This window comes from Ranitomeya imitator, chromosome 8 (genome assembly GCF_032444005.1).
Source record: "Ranitomeya imitator isolate aRanImi1 chromosome 8, aRanImi1.pri, whole genome shotgun sequence".
NCBI lineage: Eukaryota > Metazoa > Chordata > Amphibia > Anura > Dendrobatidae > Ranitomeya > Ranitomeya imitator.
The window spans coordinates 148,778,757-148,798,076 of record NC_091289.1 but is presented as its reverse complement, the minus strand read 5'-3'; the positions used below and the strand labels follow the sequence as shown (position 1 = coordinate 148,798,076).

Sequence of the window (19,320 nt, the reverse complement as noted above, 5' to 3'; positions counted from 1 at the left end):
TAGGAAGTCCTTCTCTCTCTTGCTGATAATTCCCAAACCATAGGCGGTCAAAATCAGTCCATCGAGGTGTTTCTTAAAAGTCTCCGTGGGGTCCGATGGTAAAACCTGATAATGAGAGGTATTTAATAGCTGCCTTTTCGCCTCAGTCATGTACATATCCTTAGGCCAGATGACAATATTGCCCCCTTTGTCGGCCTCCTTGATCACGAATGAGTCTTGTCTTTTCAGATTTTTCAAAGACTGTGCCTCCTCCCGAGTAAGATTCCTAGTACCCCAATCCCTTACTTTAAGATCATAAATATCCCTGCTAACCGTTTCAAAGAAAATCTGTATTACAGGGAAAAGGGAGAAGGGGGGTGAGGCCTGAGACGGAATACGCCCCGCAAACCTGCGAGACTTACCACCATCCCCTTCGTTTTCATCAAGGAGCTCCAACAAATCACGGAATACTTGTCTATCCTCATCCGGCATGCTGTCGATCACCGATGGTTTGTGATAGAGTAATTTGAACATGAGTTGCCTACAAAATAGGTACAGATCTTTAGTGAGTTCAAATTTATTAAGTGAATTTGTAGGTGAGAAGGACAGTCCCTTAGAAAGTAAAGAGATCTCTCCCGGTGACAGAGGGTATGTTGACAAGTTGACAATTTGCAACTTACCCGGCCCATTGCCCCGTGCTCCGTCCTGTCTTAGAACCTCCGATTGTTCCTCCTCGTAGTCCTCTTGCGGCCTACTGTCCAGTCCTGGAGGGGTCCCCTCCTCGATCTTAGATTGGGGACGCCTACGTCTCCCCCTCCTGCCCCTCCTTCCTGGTCGCTTATATCCGAAGATAAAAAATCACTGGAGACGGGTTCGATCTGCTCAACTTGTACTTTGTCGCCCTGTGTGATCGGGGCCACTCTTCTATTGTTGCCACGATGTGACCATCTATAAGCTATACCATTGATACCTTTGAGAAAGAGGTGATTAAGGGTAAAAAGCACAAGTTCCAACGGGACAAGCAGGACTTTGATAATTCGAGAGCTTATAGATGGTCACATCGTGGCAACAATAGAAGAGTGGCCCCGATCACACAGGGCGACAAAGTACAAGTTGAGCAGATCGAACCCGTCTCCAGTGATTTTTTATCTTCGGATATAAGCGACCAGGAAGGAGGGGCAGGAGGGGGAGACGTAGGCGTCCCCAATCTAAGATCGAGGAGGGGACCCCTCCAGGACTGGACAGTAGGCCGCAAGAGGACTACGAGGAGGAACAATCGGAGGTTCTAAGACAGGACGGAGCACGGGGCAATGGGCCGGGTAAGTTGCAAATTGTCAACTTGTCAACATACCCTCTGTCACCGGGAGAGATCTCTTTACTTTCTAAGGGACTGTCCTTCTCACCTACAAATTCACTTAATAAATTTGAACTCACTAAAGATCTGTACCTATTTTGTAGGCAACTCATGTTCAAATTACTCTATCACAAACCATCGGTGATCGACAGCATGCCGGATGAGGATAGACAAGTATTCCGTGATTTGTTGGAGCTCCTTGATGAAAACGAAGGGGATGGTGGTAAGTCTCGCAGGTTTGCGGGGCGTATTCCGTCTCAGGCCTCACCCCCCTTCTCCCTTTTCCCTGTAATACAGATTTTCTTTGAAACGGTTAGCAGGGATATTTATGATCTTAAAGTAAGGGATTGGGGTACTAGGAATCTTACTCGGGAGGAGGCACAGTCTTTGAAAAATCTGAAAAGACAAGACTCATTCGTGATCAAGGAGGCCGACAAAGGGGGCAATATTGTCATCTGGCCCAAGGATATGTACATGACTGAGGCGAAAAGGCAGCTATTAAATACCTCTCATTATCAGGTTTTACCATCGGACCCCACGGAGACTTTTAAGAAACACCTCGATGGACTGATTTTGACCGCCTATGGTTTGGGAATTATCAGCAAGAGAGAGAAGGACTTCCTAACTTTGGAGACGCCTAGAGTACCTACATACTATATGCTCCCCAAGGTGCATAAAAGCTTGGACAACCCTCCAGGTAGGCCCATTATATCGGGGATCGGGGGATTGTTCGAGAAACCTTGTATATACCTGGACTATTTCCTGCAGCCTCTAGTCTTTGCCCTGGGGTCGTATATTCGGGACTCTATGCATTTAATAGAAAGTATTGGGAGGTTGGAGACTCCGAAGGACACCCTCATTGTTACGCTTGACGTAGAGTCATTGTACACTAGTATTGACCATGGGCTGGGACTGGAGGCTGTTGCATATTTCTTGGATAAGAAGTCGAGTAGGGAAAGGGACCATGACCGCTTTGTGTTGGATTTGCTTAAAATAGTTCTGGAGAAGAATTATTTTATTTTTGATCGTGTCTTTTATAGACAGGCGTCTGGCACCGCTATGGGTGCCAGGTGCGCGCCATCTTATGCAAACCTCTACATGGGGTGGTGGGAGGAGACATATGTGTATGGGCTCGAACAGTATCATGAACATGTGCTGGAATGGCACAGGTTCATCGATGATGTTCTCTTCTTTTGGGTTGGGACCCTGGAGACATGTAATGACTTTATTGATCTGCTCAACAGGAATCCATGGAACATTAGACTCACATCTAAGATATCCCCTGATAGGGTGGACTTCCTGGATTTAAATGTCATCATGAAGGACAACCGGATCATCACGAATCTACATAGAAAAGAGACGGCCACTAACAGCTTACTCCACTACGACAGTGCACACCCGATTCACCTTCGTAACAGTATACCCAAGGGACAATTTTTGAGAGTCAAAAGGAACTGCTCAACTGAGGAGGACTTTCGGGCAGAATCTAAGAAACTTACTGACAGGTTCCAAACCAGGGGGTATCCGCGAAAAGTGATCTCGCGAGCATTCCAGCACTCCCAGCAGTGTGAACGGGAGGAGAAACTTAAACCTAACCAGAAGAAGGATGCACGGACAATAGATCTGATTACTGTGTACCATAATCGATGGGGGGATGTGTATGGGATTCTTAAGAAAAATTGGAATATCCTACTCACAGAACCCAAACTTCACCCCTGGCTTGCTCCTGCACCAAGAATGGTGGCCAGAAGGTCACGGAACCTTAAGGACGAGCTGGTATCTAGCCACTTTAAACGGGCATCGGCTAGAAGTGGCAGCTGTGGTCGCATCTTTGGGTCCTATCCATGTGGTGGATGCAATATATGCGGCTTCATGATATCAGATACGGGTATATCGCTTCCACACTTATCAAAAAAGATTGAACCCTTGGCGTATTTCAACTGCCGTACCAGGAATCTGGTGTATGCCCTGGTGTGTGGGTGCCCAAAACTTTATGTGGGGTATACGACACAGGAGCTTAGGCGCCGGGTGCAACAGCATTTGTCTAGCATTAATACTGCTAAAAGAGATCGGGAGAAAGGTAAACAGCTCTCATCAGTAGCAGGACATTTCCTGCAGATTCATGGTGGTTCTGCGGCGAGCTTGAGGGTTATGGGGCTGGAGGGAATTAAAATGGATATTCGGGGTGGTAACATTGTGTTGGACCTACTTAGGAGAGAGTCCAAGTGGATTTACAATCTGGATAGTCGGGCTCCTGTAGGGATCAACGAGGAACTGTTATTTACCGGCTTTTACAAACAGGTCTAGCCCCGAAGTGTGGAGACTGGTGAAGTTTATGTTACCAGTTCAGGTGGTGATATATTTACCCACCATAGTGCATCATGTTGACGGTCTTGTTTGATCACCAACACTCCATACATAGATCGCCTCGCCCCATATGGGCCCCTTTTAGCTCATGTGCCCACTTTGGATTATCCTTTCATTTACATAGATCGTCTTGCCCCATATGGACCTATTTCATCATATGTGCCCACTTTGGATTATCCTTTTTTTTTTTTTTTTTTTTATACGCACCCCTTTCATGTCATATTGGCCTATGCTCTGGGTCCTGCTACTTCTTATAGGGGTAGCTGGATGTCAAGGTACGAAGTATGAGTTTTATTTGAAGCATGACGGGTATGTGTGGCATGATTGTGGTACCAGATTGCCTGTGTAACAATTGCTATTCCATACTCTGTATACCCAGTATGGGCATATCTCTGTGTTTTTTGCTTATATATTTTTTAGGGAAAATAGTACAATAAGTATGTGTGTGCATAAGCAACACTATTACCGTATACAAAATGGGTACTGGCTCCTGTATATGGGCCTTTGATACGTTTCTGGACCCTTCTAACCAAGTTATGTGTACACACATAGGGTTAATTCCTATATGGACACTCTTGGATGAGCATTAAATGTTTATCTCCTTGACATCTCTGTTGTTGTTTTTCTCTTAGCGCTCGCTATATATTACCTCAGGCGAGTGTGTATTAATATTCTTACTATCGGACATGTATGGACTTATTTAGGCATGGTACATTTATCCGTGATTGGATGGCAATTGTAGGACACAGATCTTATGTGATACAGTACATCGGCGTGCGCGCGCACTGTTAATGCATCTGCGTGCCACTACCATTACGCATGTTAGGGTCTCCCTCGTTTGGGAAGCCGAGCGAGCGCAGATGGATGCCACTATCCCCGATGTGTGGGATCAGTGCGCGTGCGCATTCATCCCACGGGAGCACACCTCCTATTGGTGTTTAGCCCTCCGGTAACATGATATGGCACGCTAGAGCTGATTGGCTGCCACGCTGGAGGGTATGGGTTGCGCTTGTAGTGCGCAGGCCCGGTAGTGTCTACTCAGCGTCACGGAATTGCCGGTCTCTGAGAAATCGCCAGCAGCCACACAGGTGATGTAGATCATTTATATTATACACCGCGCATAAAAGGCCTGTTTGGAGGCCAGGTTCAATATCTTCCCCTGACGAAGACGCCTTAGCAGCGTCGACACGCGTTGGGTTCCTATCCGCTCCCCCCCTCCTCCCATATATATATGCTTTGGACTCCTCTCATTCCAGCTCCGTTTTCTGGATCACCCAGCTTTATTGGATAGTACCGGTCAGTGCCAGTCTGTTGTGCCCATATTTTCCTTTAAGGCACATTTATTCCTTTTCCCCCCTGGATATTCATGAGGGATTTATTCTTCCGTAACAGGCTTTGCCAGACTTGGTAACGTATTGGATGAGGTGCCAGATTAGGGGCATGGTATCTATGGGTTATGTCAGTGAGTTTTTCTGGTTCAGTGTCTGACGTCCTTTTGGACAATATTATACACTTATCACGGGCCAGTGATGTGACTAGGTCATACTGGTTGCATGCAGGATTTAACTGAGATATTCCCTTTATTCAGACTTATTTAGTGGGCAGTATTAGGAATTAAATAATCATCTATGTTGATGTTATTCTGCCTAAACTTTTGAATGTCTGTTATATGATTTATATATGACTATGTGGATCCTTGGGATTATTTTTGAGGGGGATGTGGATAGGTTGTCTCTGTTTTAATTGTTTTTAATGTGTGTTTTTCCCTACTGTGCCTTTGTGCGGAGTGAGGTGTTTTGTACAATAAAATTTATTATATGCAGTTGATCCCACTGTGTGCATAGTCTTTTTCTTTTTTTTTTTTGGTCCTCCTGAAAATGTATGACTGTATCCGGTATTAACATGTGTGACCCTACATATTCTGTCCAACCAGTGTTGTCAGTGTCATGCAGGGATTAGATGGAATGCAAAATCCTAAACGCTCCAAAAATTCATATGGATTCCAAGTATCTAGAAAATCCAACAGGACATATTGCAGATGTAACATATGGACTTTATGCTTCTACTGACCTCAACTTACAGCGCCATAGATCCCTATGACACTGCAGGTTCAGTCCAGTAGAATGGAAAGCCCAGGAGCACTTTGTTACTGTTGGCGTCACTTTGCTTTTACTGGATGGCTGCATGGTCTCACGTTATAGGCATGCATTTGCCTAGAAAAGCCAAGTAGAGCCACTGCATTTTAGCAAGCAGCAGGGGCAACATCCGTCAGACCCCCACCAATTCTGTTGATTACCCATCAATGTCTGTTTTGGCAAAAAAAAAAAAAAAAATTACAAATGGTAGTTACACCAAATCCAATAAAACAACACTAGAGTCAGTTCTAGAAAATAAGCAAGACTGACAGGCAAACAGCAAGGAAATCATAAAGAACATCCACGATAAACAGGAAGTTTACCAGGAATGTAAATATCCTGGAATACAGAAGAAGCAAAAACTACAACGTTTACACTCTTATTTATGGATTAACTAAAGACAAGATTTTAAAAATGGTCTTCAAGAGGATTACAGAAGCATCACATCGGCCCGACATCCACGGTTCATTTGCTAGAAGTACTGGAGTGGAGTCATTTAAGATTCTGGAAATCTTATATGATAGTTTCTAAATGACTATAATTTCATTTGGCCAACGTGCACGAAGGAGATAAAACTGTTCAACATCTATATTATATTAAAAAGCTTTATCGGTGACATGAAAAGCAAGTGTCTCCTACAGCGACAGTCACTGCAGGTATTAAATAGAACAGTCTCTCTGCTTCAATGGTGATCCTCGGTGGCAATGAAGAACATTAGTGGTGAGCGAACGTGCTCGGATAAGGTGTTATCCGAACATGCACATAGGCTAACCGAGTGACTTCAGCGTACCCAAAAAATACGTTTGAGTCACAACGGCAGCACATCTCGCGGCTGTTCGTTAGGCAATCCCCGCATGTGTTGCAGCTGTTGAACATTTGGGAGACATACAGGCGCGGAGACGAACATTTTTCGAGCACGCAGAAGACACTTGGATAACACCTTATCCTAGCACGTTTGCTCATCACTAAAGAACATCCATTCCTGATGGAAATGACACAGGTCCTATGTCCACCATGGGAATGGCGCAGTAGTGTAGGTGTAACCACTATTCCATTCACTCTCTATGGGAGTGAAGGTCCCATATAGGAATTACTGCTAATAAAATAAATGGAGCAGTAGCTATGCATGCAGATACTAGAGCTCTATTCATGATTGCCCTTTGTTGGCACCAACTATTAACTATACGGGTAGTGAAAAAAAAAAGTTGGAAAACTGTACATGTTACCTACAATGTGCTTTTCCTGGTGTAAAATATCAAGCTTTTGGTTGACAATCGAGTATATTATTTAGAGAATAGTGAATACATTTGCACAAGCTGGGTGCAGCGGTCATGTTGGTAGTCCATGGCTGCCAGATAGGAGCCATCTCCTATCTGCTGGAATTCCAGGCACCTCCTGAGATTTGTAGGCCAGAAGCGACATCATTGTTGTGGTGCGACATCGCATCTAGTAATCCGAAAAGGCGACGGGATGCTGGCAAGTAAGAGGGTCTGCAGGGCTGCCATCCGGCAGTCAAGGGCTACTGATATACTCGGGGGACAAGGGTCCTGCAAACAGATTCGCACACCTTTATTATGATCACATTTAGGGAAAGTCACACTTCAGTACAGCAGCCATATTTTCTTGTCTGTATTACGACCACAAGTCCTGGCCCGACTGTACGTCTTGTGATCAGCTTATATGAGACCAGACCTGTGGATGCAGTATGGCCGCTACATGGTCATGTGAATCTGTCCTTAGGAGGGCCAAGATGTCAGACAGAACATGCCACAACATGCTAAATCACTGAACCAAAAAGCAGCACACACAAGAGGTATAGAGTATGAAAAATAAAATGTATAGAAATATCTTGCATATACCAGGCAACTAGAAGTAGTGACACAAGACAGTCTGTTCCTTCTGAAATATACATGTGCCATGCAGCACAACCGGCTTACTCTCATCCTTTAATTGAATTGGGTCTGGCGATTGGCTTCCGTTTCAGAGCAGCTTAGAATTTTCCAAAAGCAATAGGGTCCCATAAATAAACGCCTAAGAAGAGGACCAAGATAAGGGAATCACAATGTAATAACACACGTGGAAAAAGCGGTTCTGCCACCAAGAACCTTACACCTCGGCTATGAGGTTTATAGACAAGGTTACCAGGAACACAGACCAAAACAAAGGATGGTTTACTTCTTGTGACATCTCCCGACTAAAAAGAGAAAACACCTGCTTTAACGACATTTACATTAGGATTCCCTGAAGAACAAGGAAGTAATGGACTTTGTGCGCCTATAACGCGGGCAAAAGCGAGGAATCGCTTCTTCTGTCTGCTTAATAGAGCCCAATAATGAGGCAAATAAAAAAACATCATCCACTGTAAACAGCAATATTGTACCACGTCAGCCATAAAAGAGTTAATAAAACTACGCACACATTACGACTTAGCCCAGGGTCTCATCCAAGAAAATCAGTCCGTTTATGCTGATCACACTGATCACACTGAGCAGGGTGGGATCCAAGTTTCTCAGATGCGGAGAAAAAAAAAAAATGTTTCTCCATCTTCTACATGCAGTGCGTCTAGAAATCTAACAGAAGCGCGATCCGATGTTTTCCATGGACCCATAGACATGAATGCGAGAGAGACATCCAATTATTGGAGGCAACTCGTGTACGTTGCAATTTTTTCTTCGGACTGAGGAAAAGATTGGACATATGAGTGGACTCAGAATAACATGGGGGCGAGTGCTATCCATCAAAATGACAGATGGCACTTGTCCGATTATTACGCATCAGCCCTTATAGTCAGTCTCCTGACCGAGGCCTCAGCCAGACCAGCACATTTTTGGTTCATATGCTGTTTGTGTGCCAGATGAACAGAACATAGACAAGGTAAAGTAAATGGGGTAGTTCACGTGAATGACTGGACACGTGGACCAATGACCAGCGTATATAAACAAAAAATAAAAGTCACAGCATGCACTACAATGATGCATTTTTTCTTTTCCTGACTTGCCCATTATACTCAGCGGGTACAAAAAAAAAAAACAACGGATGCCATGCAGGCATCCCATTTGCTTTTAAAGAATCCATTGAAATTCTTAAAAGAAAATGAATTTAGTCTTAGGGTACGTGTCCACGTTCAGGATGGCCGGCGGTTTGGACGGAGCGGCAAACTCGCTCCGCCCCCTTCTGGATACGCGATGATGCCGGATGTGTTCATTGCACACATCCGGTATCATTGCACCCCACACATAGGGCCCTGTGTTATACTGTGCAGCAGCGCCGCAAGGTAAACAGACATGCTGCGATCTAAAAAGACGCGCCGCATGTCCGGAATCACAGGGCCGCCGGGTGCGTGTTACCACGCATAGTGGAGACGAGATTTCATGAAATCCCCTCCACTATGCTGTAACATCTGGACGCTGCGGGTTTGACACTGCGTCTCTCTGCAGCATCAAACACGCAGCGTTTCCTGAACGGGGAAACATACCCTTAGAATATTTTTAAATGCCATATGCATGTGGCGGAAAAAAAATAAACCTTCAGGTGAAAAATCTTTTTTTGTCCCCTCTTTATGAACAACGGAAGATTTTAACTAAGCTTGTCTGAACCCCACCTGGCGTTGAGGAATACATGGCGCTAGATATAAGGGGACCATATTCTGTTTCCTCTAGGACGGCGATTAGTGGAAACAAATCCAGGGTGTCTATGCTGAAAAACAACATACCATAAACCGATCGATAAGAACTAGACGGGTTCAAAGCAAGAATCAATACAATGCACATTCTACTAGATCATCATGGTCGTAGTCAAGTCATTTCTCACTAGAAGAAATTGGATTATGTGATAATTAGAACGGTATCTTGAGCAGAAGTCTCGGGAACCAAAAGGAAAATATTCTCAACTTTATATTTGCCTGGTCATCTAGGAGTGGTATAAAATAATACCCTTACATATATTACTGAAATATGTGCAAGAAGAAAAAAATACATAAAATATACAATAAATCTATATTATATATTAAGATAAACCATACAAAAAAATGAACCTAAAAATATATATTAAAATTATATTACTGACAAATTATTTACAAGAATAATAATGAATATAAAATATACAATGAATCTAATTTATCAAAATTACACAAAAAAAATACAAATGTATATATATTATATATATATATATATATATATATATATATATATATATATATATATATATATACACGGTATGTTTTAAAATGACAATATAAAAAAAATAAACTACTTGAAAAATAATATAATAAATCAGGTGACTTAATGACAACCAAATTAAAGCAAAATTCTAATTAATAAATGACAACACAACCAATAAATTACTGTACTTCTAATGACTGACAGGATTTTAACCGACCGGCTCCTGCTATACGGCCAGCGGATAAGTCCATATTAAGTCTGCAAGACCCAAATCCTGGCAATTCTACCTAAGTGAATGTGAATCACGGCACGGACACCAGCGGCCCCCTCCTTCACACCATGGAAATCTAAAAGCTTCGTTTCAAAAGTTGGATCTAAAGAGTTCAATTCATTATTAGTGATGAGCGAATATACTCGTTACTCGAGATTTCTCGAGCACGCTCGGGGGTCCTCCGAGTATTTTTTAGCGCTCGGAGATTTAGTTTTCATCGCCGCAGCTGAATGATTTACATCTGTTAGCCAGCATAAGTACATGTGGGGGTTGCCTGGTTGCTAGGGAATCCCCACATGTAATCAAACTGGCTAAGACATGTAAATCATTCAGCTGAGGTGAAGAAAACAATCTCCGAGCACTAAAAAATACTCGGAGGACCCCCGAGCGTGCTCAGGAAATCAGGAGTAACGAGTATATTTGCTCATCACTATTCATTATAGTGAAGGGTAGGGGGGTCCGTGCCTTGTGGAAGTACGAACCCAATAATGATGCCGTATTACAGCCACGAGACCGGCCTTACACTTATCAGGGATCACTACAATTATCAGCGGTGTCCATGGGATTAGGATGCACCGATACAATGTCACTTGTGAAATAATAATGATCACTAATGATTTCCCCACTGTGCACAATCAATGGAGATCTTATATGTGATGAGCAGTGACAACTCGGCAGCCCACCTGGGGCAGGACCCCCCCTCGGCAGCCCACCTGGGGCAGGAACCCCTCTCGGCAGCCCACCTGGGGCAGGAATCCCCCTCCGCTGCCCACCTGGGGCAGGAATCCCCCTCCGCTGCCCACCTGGGGCAGGAACCCCTCTCGGCAGCCCACCTGGGGCAGGAACCCCTCTCGGCAGCCCACCTGGGGCAGGAACCCCTCTCGGCAGCCCACCTGGGGCAGGAACCCCTCTCGGCAGCCCACCTGGGGCAGGAACCCCTCTCGGCAGCCCACCTGGGGCAGGAACCCCTCTCGGCAGCCCACCTGGGGCAGGAACCCCTCTCGGCAGCCCACCTGGGGCAGGAACCCCTCTCGGCAGCCCACCTGGGGCAGGAACCCCTCTCGGCAGCCCACCTGGGGCAGGACCCCCTCTCGGCAGCCCACCTGGGGCAGGACCCCCTCTCGGCAGCCCACCTGGGGCAGGACCCCCTCTCGGCAGCCCACCTGGGGCAGGACCCCCTCTCGGCAGCCCACCTGGGGCAGGACCCCCTCTCGGCAGCCCACCTGGGGCAGGACCCCCTCTCGGCAGCCCACCTGGGGCAGGACCCCCTCTCGGCAGCCCACCTGGGGCAGGACCCCCTCTCGGCAGCCCACCTGGGGCAGGACCACCTCTCGGCAGCCCACCTGGGGCAGGACCCCCTCTCGGCAGCCCACCTGGGGCAGGACCCCCCCTCGGCAGCCCACCTGGGGCAGGACCCCCTCTCGGCAGCCCACCTGGGGCAGGACCCCCTCTCGGCAGCCCACCTGGGGCAGGACCCCCTCTCGGCAGCCCACCTGGGGCAGGACCCCCTCTCGGCAGCCCACCTGGGGCAGGACCCCCTCTCGGCAGCCCACCTGGGGCAGGACCCCTCTCGGCAGCCCACCTGGGGCAGGATCCCCTCTCGGCAGCCCACCTGGGGCAGGACCCCCTCTCGGCAGCCCACCTGGGGCAGGACCCCCTCTCGGCAGCCCACCTGGGGCAGGACCCCCTCTCGGCAGCCCACCTGGGGCAGGACCCCCCCTCGGCAGCCCACCTGGGGCAGGACCCCCTCTCGGCAGCCCACCTGGGGCAGGACCCCCTCGGCAGCTGCCCCCGGAGCAGGCCTGCGCCTGTCATTCATTGCCTGCCGGTCCCAGGATCCCTCTCTGCACAAGTTCTGCACAACTCTCTGCTGCTCACAAAGTAAGTTCCCCGCTCCCGGGCGGCAGGCAGCAGCGGGCAGCACAGCGGCCACCGTCCTCCCGGAGGCTCCGCACCGTCCACGACAGCTCCCCGCCCCGGGCCCCTCACCTGGTAGTCGGTCAGGATAATCTCCCGGTCCGTGTTGGACGCCATGGCGGCTCCGGCGGCTCTTGTCCGAGCACCTGGGGGAATGGAGGGAGGCTCCGAGCACACAGGGGCGGGAGAGAAGTGCCCCCTCCTCACATGAAGAGAAGCGCTGGGAAACCGAGAGGAAGCGGGGATACAGGAAACCAGCAGGGAATGGCAGCACCGCCTCCTCCGCCCTCACCCTGCCCCAGCCCGCTCAGACCCCCCTCCGACTCTCGCCGCCCGGACTCCGCGCCTGTCGCACCGTTTGCGTGTCACGCTGTCGCACTGGACGACGTTTTGCGACCGTCACGTGATCTTCGGACAGGGTAGTACACACCGACCCGAGGAGGGTATGCCAAGTGCCGCCTTTACCGCAGCTCCCCCTAGTGTCGGCCCCGGGAACCGCGCGCTGGTGGGATATTCCTGCTCTGCCCGGTCAGGGAGGCGCAGCGCACAGTGAGCGCAGCCATTCTCCGGCGTTATTATTATCACGGGGAGATACAGCGCACAGCGCAGCCATTACACACCACAAGGTCCAGCCACAATCTTGCTGTAGTGATGGCTGATATCCCCTCAAAAACCAGAAGGAAACCGCGCCAGATACGAGTCTGTAGGTGAAAAAGACGAGATTGTCTCTTATTATCTCCACCTCAGGGAGCCTTGTTTTTGTGGTGTTTTTGTGTTTTTTTTTTTGCTTCCTGAAACTTTTCTCCTTTTTTGTGTTTTTTATTCCCTGGTGCATTTTTTGCAGCCTTTTGCTCTGAGAAGTTTTGCAAATATTTTTAGGGGCAAATTTGAAAATCATTGATGTAACACCGATAGTGAAAAATGGACGTACGGACCAAAAACTGGTGAAACCCAGATCCAAATATCACATGAAGACATAAAACACGGGTCTGAATGAGGCCTTCAAGGAACTGTCCCCAAAACCCTTCCCTCATCCGCAGTAATTCTCAGGGCGCAGTCACACGGTCATATAAATGGGAGCGCGATGCACGGAGCGGCCCGTGTCTGACCACTGAAGTCCATGCTGTGACGCGTGGGTGGGGAGAGTGGCGGGCCAGTCCGCACCCTGCGGGCCGATTTCTGCGGGCCAGTCCGCACCCTGCGGGCCAATTTCTGCGGGCCAGTCCGCACCCTGCGGGCCAATTTCTGCGGGCCAGTCCACACCCTGCGGGCCAATTTCTGCGGGCCAGTCCGCGCCCTGCGGGCCGATTTCTGCAGGCCAGTCCGCGCCCTGCGGGCCGATTTCTGCGGGCCAGTCCGCACCCTGCGGGCCGTTTTCTGCGGGCCAGTCCGCACCCTGCGGGCCGATTTCTGCGGGCCAGTCCGCACCCTGCGGTCCGATTTCTACGGCCGTCTGGCTGAACCCCGAGCGTGATGTTCCCATGTTGAGCTTTTGACGCCGCATATTACAGATCCAGCAAAATGGATGGGATTTATAGAATCTCATTCACATTGAGCTTTTTTTACTCAGCGTAATCTGAACTGCGCTGCGTGTTTCAAATCCCTTAAGCGAGTATTATCTGCAGATTTTCCCCAAAGTGAAGAAAAATGCGCACATTTTCGTGTATTTAGCTGCAGAAACTCACTAAAAAGCACATAATCCACACATGAGTAAAGTTTTGGCAAAACCAAGTATCAAGAAGTATCAAAAACAAAGCAGTTTTATTTAGTGCCAGACATAAAAAAGGGACAAAAAACAGAGTCAAATGCACAATAAAAACATTAAAAAAAACTCCATAAAAATATAGTGATGGGCGAGAGTGCTTGAATAAGAACACGTGTCCTAATCGAGTATTTTCTGCGTTCTCTAAAAAAAAATGCTCTAGTCTCCGCAGCTGCATGTCTTATGGCTGTTCGACTCTATTAGGACACGAGCATGCTCAGATAACACCTTCGCTCATCGGTACTAATTTACATAATAGGTGCAAAAATGGTGCAAAAAAAATCTGCAACATCAAACTCACCAAAAGCAGATTGTGGAAGCATAGCCTTGGAGGGCAGAGTAATCCAGGGACTCTGATGTCTTATTCTCTGGAATAGGAGCTGATTTGCAGTTCTTGGCACATTGAAAAGAACAGACGTCCTCTCTGATAGGGCTGCAGCCTCCACAGTTCTATCAGCAGCGGCAGACAGGCTGCAGCGCTCCCGTGACATAAATGTCATAACATCCCAGGGGGACACAGCAGTCAATGCGCTGATCTGGCTGGTAACTGCTTTGTTTTATTCAGCAGATTAAGGGTATGTGCACACGTATCTGTGAGGGCTGCGGATTTTTCTGCAGCGGATTTGATAAATCCGCAGTGCAAAACCGCTGCGGATTTATCGCAGTTTCTATTGCGGATTCCGCTGCGAGTTTACACCTGCCGTTTTCTATTGGAGCAGGTGTAAACCCGCAGCGGAATCCGCACAAAGAATTGACATGCTGCGGAATGTAAACCGCTGCGTTTCCGCGCTTTTTTTTCCGCAGCATGTGCACTGCGGTTTTCATTTCCCATAGGTTTACATTATACTGTAAACGCATGGGAAACCGCTGCGGATCCGCAGCGTGTGCACATACCCTAAAGGCGTACAAGGGAGGTTATCTATTAGTGGACAAATCTTTAAAGGCAATCCATTAGAAAAAAATAATACAATAATATAAATATTTATCTATAAATCATTGCAGGAGTAACTAGAAGACAAATCTGGTCCACGTTCACACATTTAGTATTTGATCAGTATTTTACATCAGGAACAATCAGAGGAAAAGTATAATAGAAACCCGTCACCACTTCTGTATTTATCACCCTCTCCTGGTTTTGGCTTACAAATACAGATGTAAAAAGACTGACCAAATGCTCAACGTGTGAACGTGGCCTTAAAGCACCAGTTGGGCAAAAATCCTTCTCATGATGCAGTTTTGTTTTGAGTTTTGCATGTGACTTTTCCCGCTTGTCAGCAATGTAAAGACCCTCGGAATTTCTTCTGTTGGTGAATACCCGGACTGCGATGGCGGAAGTCATTATATGGAAAGTTATTAGCTTGGTTTTTATCAGATGAATGTTTGAGGCCACGTGCACACGTTGCGGAAAGTGGTGTGGATTTTACTGGATTGATTTTGGTAAAACCACTGGAAATTCGCACGCGGATTTACTGCAGAATTACCGCGGATTTACCTCGATTTTTTTGGCGTATTTTGTGCGGAATCCAACTGCGGTTTTACACCTGTGGATTCCTATTGAGGAGCAGGTGTAAACCGCTGCGGAATCCGCACAAAGAATTGACATGCTGCGGAATAAACAACGCTACGTTTCCACGCGTTTTTTTCCGCAGCATGGGCACTGCAGATTTTGCTTTCCATAGGTTTACATGGTACTGCAAACTCAGGAAAACTGCTGCGAATCCGCAACATGTGCACATACCCTAACTCTCCGCTACTGAACTGCATTCCCAAGTTAACCCTATCATGCACACGTCACATTTTCTCTTATCACAGCTAATAAACTGCAGTGTTGGGCCCGGATAATAGCCGCGATCTGTGTTCCTAGGAGTATACATTGTGATACTGCACGGGACATATTCCTGTAAGATCGCATGACATCAGTGCTGGATTTTATGCATGTGCGTAATTACATAAAACCAATTTTGCTTTGTTATTTTGCATAATTAAATTTAATTGCGATGGAGCCTCATTCAGACTTTTTTTTTTCTGGTCTGCGTGCGTAACGGACCACTTGTAGCCTTTGAAATCGTGACCATTTTTCACATGGACCCGAGGTCCAATTTGCAGACAAGAATGTTACATGTAATGCCAAGCATGTTCTGAGCTCATGGAGATGCACATGGACCCGGTCACATCTGTAATTGGAAAACATCAGTGGCCAAATTATTACAGGGACCTTCTGAACTAGGTGTAAGGCTGCCGTCACATTATCAGTATTTGGTCAGTATTTTACATCAGTATTTGTAGCCAAAACCAGGAGTGGGTGATAAATACAGAAGTGGTGCATATGTTTCTATTATACTTCTCCTCTAATTGTTCCTTTCCTGGTTTTAGCTTACAAATACTGATGTAAAATACTGACCACATACTGCTAGTGTGACGGCGGCCTAAAGGCCCCTTCACATTTAGCGACGCTGCAGCGATACCGACAACGATCCGGATCGCTGCAGCGTCGCTGTTTGGTCGCTGGAGAGCTGTCACACAGACCGCTCTCCAGCGACCAACGATGCCGGTAACCAGGGTAAACATCGGGTAACTAAGCGCAGGGCCGCGCTTAGTAACCCGATGTTTACCCTGGTTACCATGCTAAAAGTAAAAAAAAACAAACAGTACATACTTACCTACCGCTGTCTGTCCTCCAGCGCTGCGCTCTGCTTCTCTGCTCTCCTCCTGTACTGTCTGGGAGCCGGAAAGCAGAGCGGTGACGTCACCGCTCTGCTTTCCGGCTCACAGCCAGTACAGGAGGAGTGCAGAGCACAGCGCTGGAGGACAGACAGCTGTAGGTAAGTATGTACTGTTTGGTTTTTTTTTACTTTTAGCATGGTAACCAGGGTAAACATCGGGTTACTAAGCGCGGCCCTGCGCTTAGTTACCCGATGTTTACCCTGGTTACCAGTGAAGACATCGCTGGATCGGTGTCACACACGCCGATCCAGCGATGTCTCCAGGGAGTCCAGCGACGAAATAAAGTTCTGGACTTTATTCAGCGACCAACGATCTCCCAGCAGGGTCCTGATCGTTGGTCGCTGTCACACATAACGATTTCATTAACGATATCGTTGCTACGTCACAAATAGCAACGATATCGTTAACAATATCGTTATGTGTGAAGGTACCTTAAGAGTATGTGCACACAGGGTCTTTTTCAGGCAGATTCCGCAAGGGCGCCCCATAAAATAAACATAATGCACGACAATGTCAAAAAGACATTCCTCTGCTTATGTTCCTCTGCAAGTCTCTTCCTTAAACGTTTTAGGGTTCGGAAATCTTTAAGCGGTTAAAAGAAGTGACCTGCTCTGACGCCATCTGGGTTTTTTTTGCGTGTACCCATAGGCTTGAATGAGTGAGTATCATCCAATTTACGGAAGAAACCAGGTCAGTGAAAAAACATTGAATAACATTAGTGAGAGTTCGGTCCATTTCTTCATGGACACCACTCGTGTGAACAAGCCCTTAGAGAATCAGTAATGAAAAAAGTCCGACTCTCCCGGTTCTTCTCACTGACGTCTTTCTAAGGCTAGGTTCACACTATTCTTTCAAAGTTCTATTTTTGTGTTCGGCTATCCCTTCTATTGGAGGGGGGGTGAAGCCTAATGTGTATGACCAGGGTTATAACATACTTCTGACGGCTGATTATTATTGAATATTATTATTTATTAGTTTTATATAATTGAATATACCATTATATGGCCAGTTGAGGGTTTGCTATAACAGAATTACAGAAGGGAATTTCCTTGTATGTCATTCGATAATACATTAGAGTGTAAAAGTACCAGTAATCTGATGTTTAGGCGATGAGTGCAATTGTGACTGATCAATGCTTCTACTTTGAGAACAGACTTCTTGACTTGAGGCAAATGGAATCTGTAGCATCCTGTACAGCAGGAAATAAATGCATTTCTTGCTGTATGTAGTATTTTCAGGTTTAGAACTATATCTAGTACACATATTTGCATTTTAAGAGTAATTTTTTTTTATTCCTAAGGTTTTTGAATTCGGAGTATCACGTCTCCTATATTCATAGCGGGCTCACTGTCATCAGAAATAATATAGTCAGTAAACAAATTAAAGGTACACTTACATCTGCGGCTATAAAATCGCTCAAATTCTCAGCCAGAAAAGGTGTTGAGTGTCATATGTATGTCATTCCGTATGTCATGCGAGTGCGCAATTTGGCAGCTGAATGATTTACAGCTACTAGCCTGCTTGATTACATGTGGGGATTCCCTAGCAACCAGGCAACCCCCACATGTACTCAGCCTGGCTAGTAGCTGTAAATCATTCAGCTGCCGCAATGAAAACTAAATCTCCGAGCAGTCATAAATACTCGGAGGTCACCCGAGCGTGCTCGGGAAAACCCGAGCAACGAGTACACTCACTCATCATTAGTCATAACTAAACCTAGAGCACACAAGTGCTTGTGCAATACTAAAGTGCATAGTGCTAGTTTACGTCTGATGGAGATAGGGTGCTCATATCAAAAGATAATGTTAATTAGATGCTAAATAGAGTGTGGGCATTTAATAAGTAATAAGTAGTAAAGACATAACCTGTAGGTGAAGTCCAGGCCCCGGCGCGCGTTTCACGGTTCAGCTTCTTCCTTGGGGGTCTTCCTTGCAGTAACAAAATGTGCACAATCCCATTCTTACCGTATTTTTTCTCAGCAGTGAGTTTTAGTTCAGCATTACAATAAATGCATAGTAATAAAAGCTTTTCACCATAGTCACACTCTGAATTCAGCATATGGTCTTGCTCCAGTCCTATAAAGGCAGATGGAAGCAGAACACTTTTCACTTAAATCACCGCAAAACGGGTACAAGCGGCAAGAAAGTCCAAGTCCAAAGATACAAGACAAAAGGAGATCTGCAGTGCTCCAATTTCCTTCAAGGTGTTTATTCCCCAGGGATGCGACGTTCAAGATCAGCAGTCTTTGCCTGGAGAATAAGCACATTCAATAACGTTAGAGTGCTGTAAATCTTTTTTTCCCTCTTGTTTCTTAAAGGGAATCTATCAGTAGGATCAAGTCTCCTGAGCTGTTTATATTGGCACTAGCTATTGAACCCGTTCTACGCCCGGGTGGCGAGCATTTATATTGGTATATTGTCTCCATCATGGTATGTGCTGCTCCATCCTGCGTCCCCATCCTGTCATGCGCTGCTCCATCCTGCGTCCCCATCCTGTCATGTGCTGCTCCATCCTGCGTCCCCATCCTGTCATGCGCTGCTCCATCCTGCGTCCCCATCCTGTCATGTGCTGCTCCATCCTGCGTTCCCTTTCCTGTCATGCGCTGCTCCCATCCTGCGTCCCCATCCTGTGATGCGCTGCTCCCATCCTGT

The 19,320-nt window shown here is 46.7% G+C and overlaps 1 protein-coding gene across 2 annotated transcripts in view; it reads right to left on the bottom strand.

Moving 5' to 3' along the window:
• Positions 1-12,569, bottom strand: part of PKN2 (protein kinase N2) — a 166,417-nt gene extending 153,848 nt beyond the window's left edge. For both annotated transcript variants that reach the window (XM_069737523.1, XM_069737524.1), the window contains exon 1: positions 12,256-12,569. In XM_069737523.1, coding sequence (XP_069593624.1) covers positions 12,256-12,300 — 45 coding nt within the window. In that variant the 5' untranslated portion in view covers positions 12,301-12,569. The remainder of the gene's footprint in view (positions 1-12,255) is intronic.
• Positions 12,570-19,320: the final 6,751 nt, after the last annotated feature.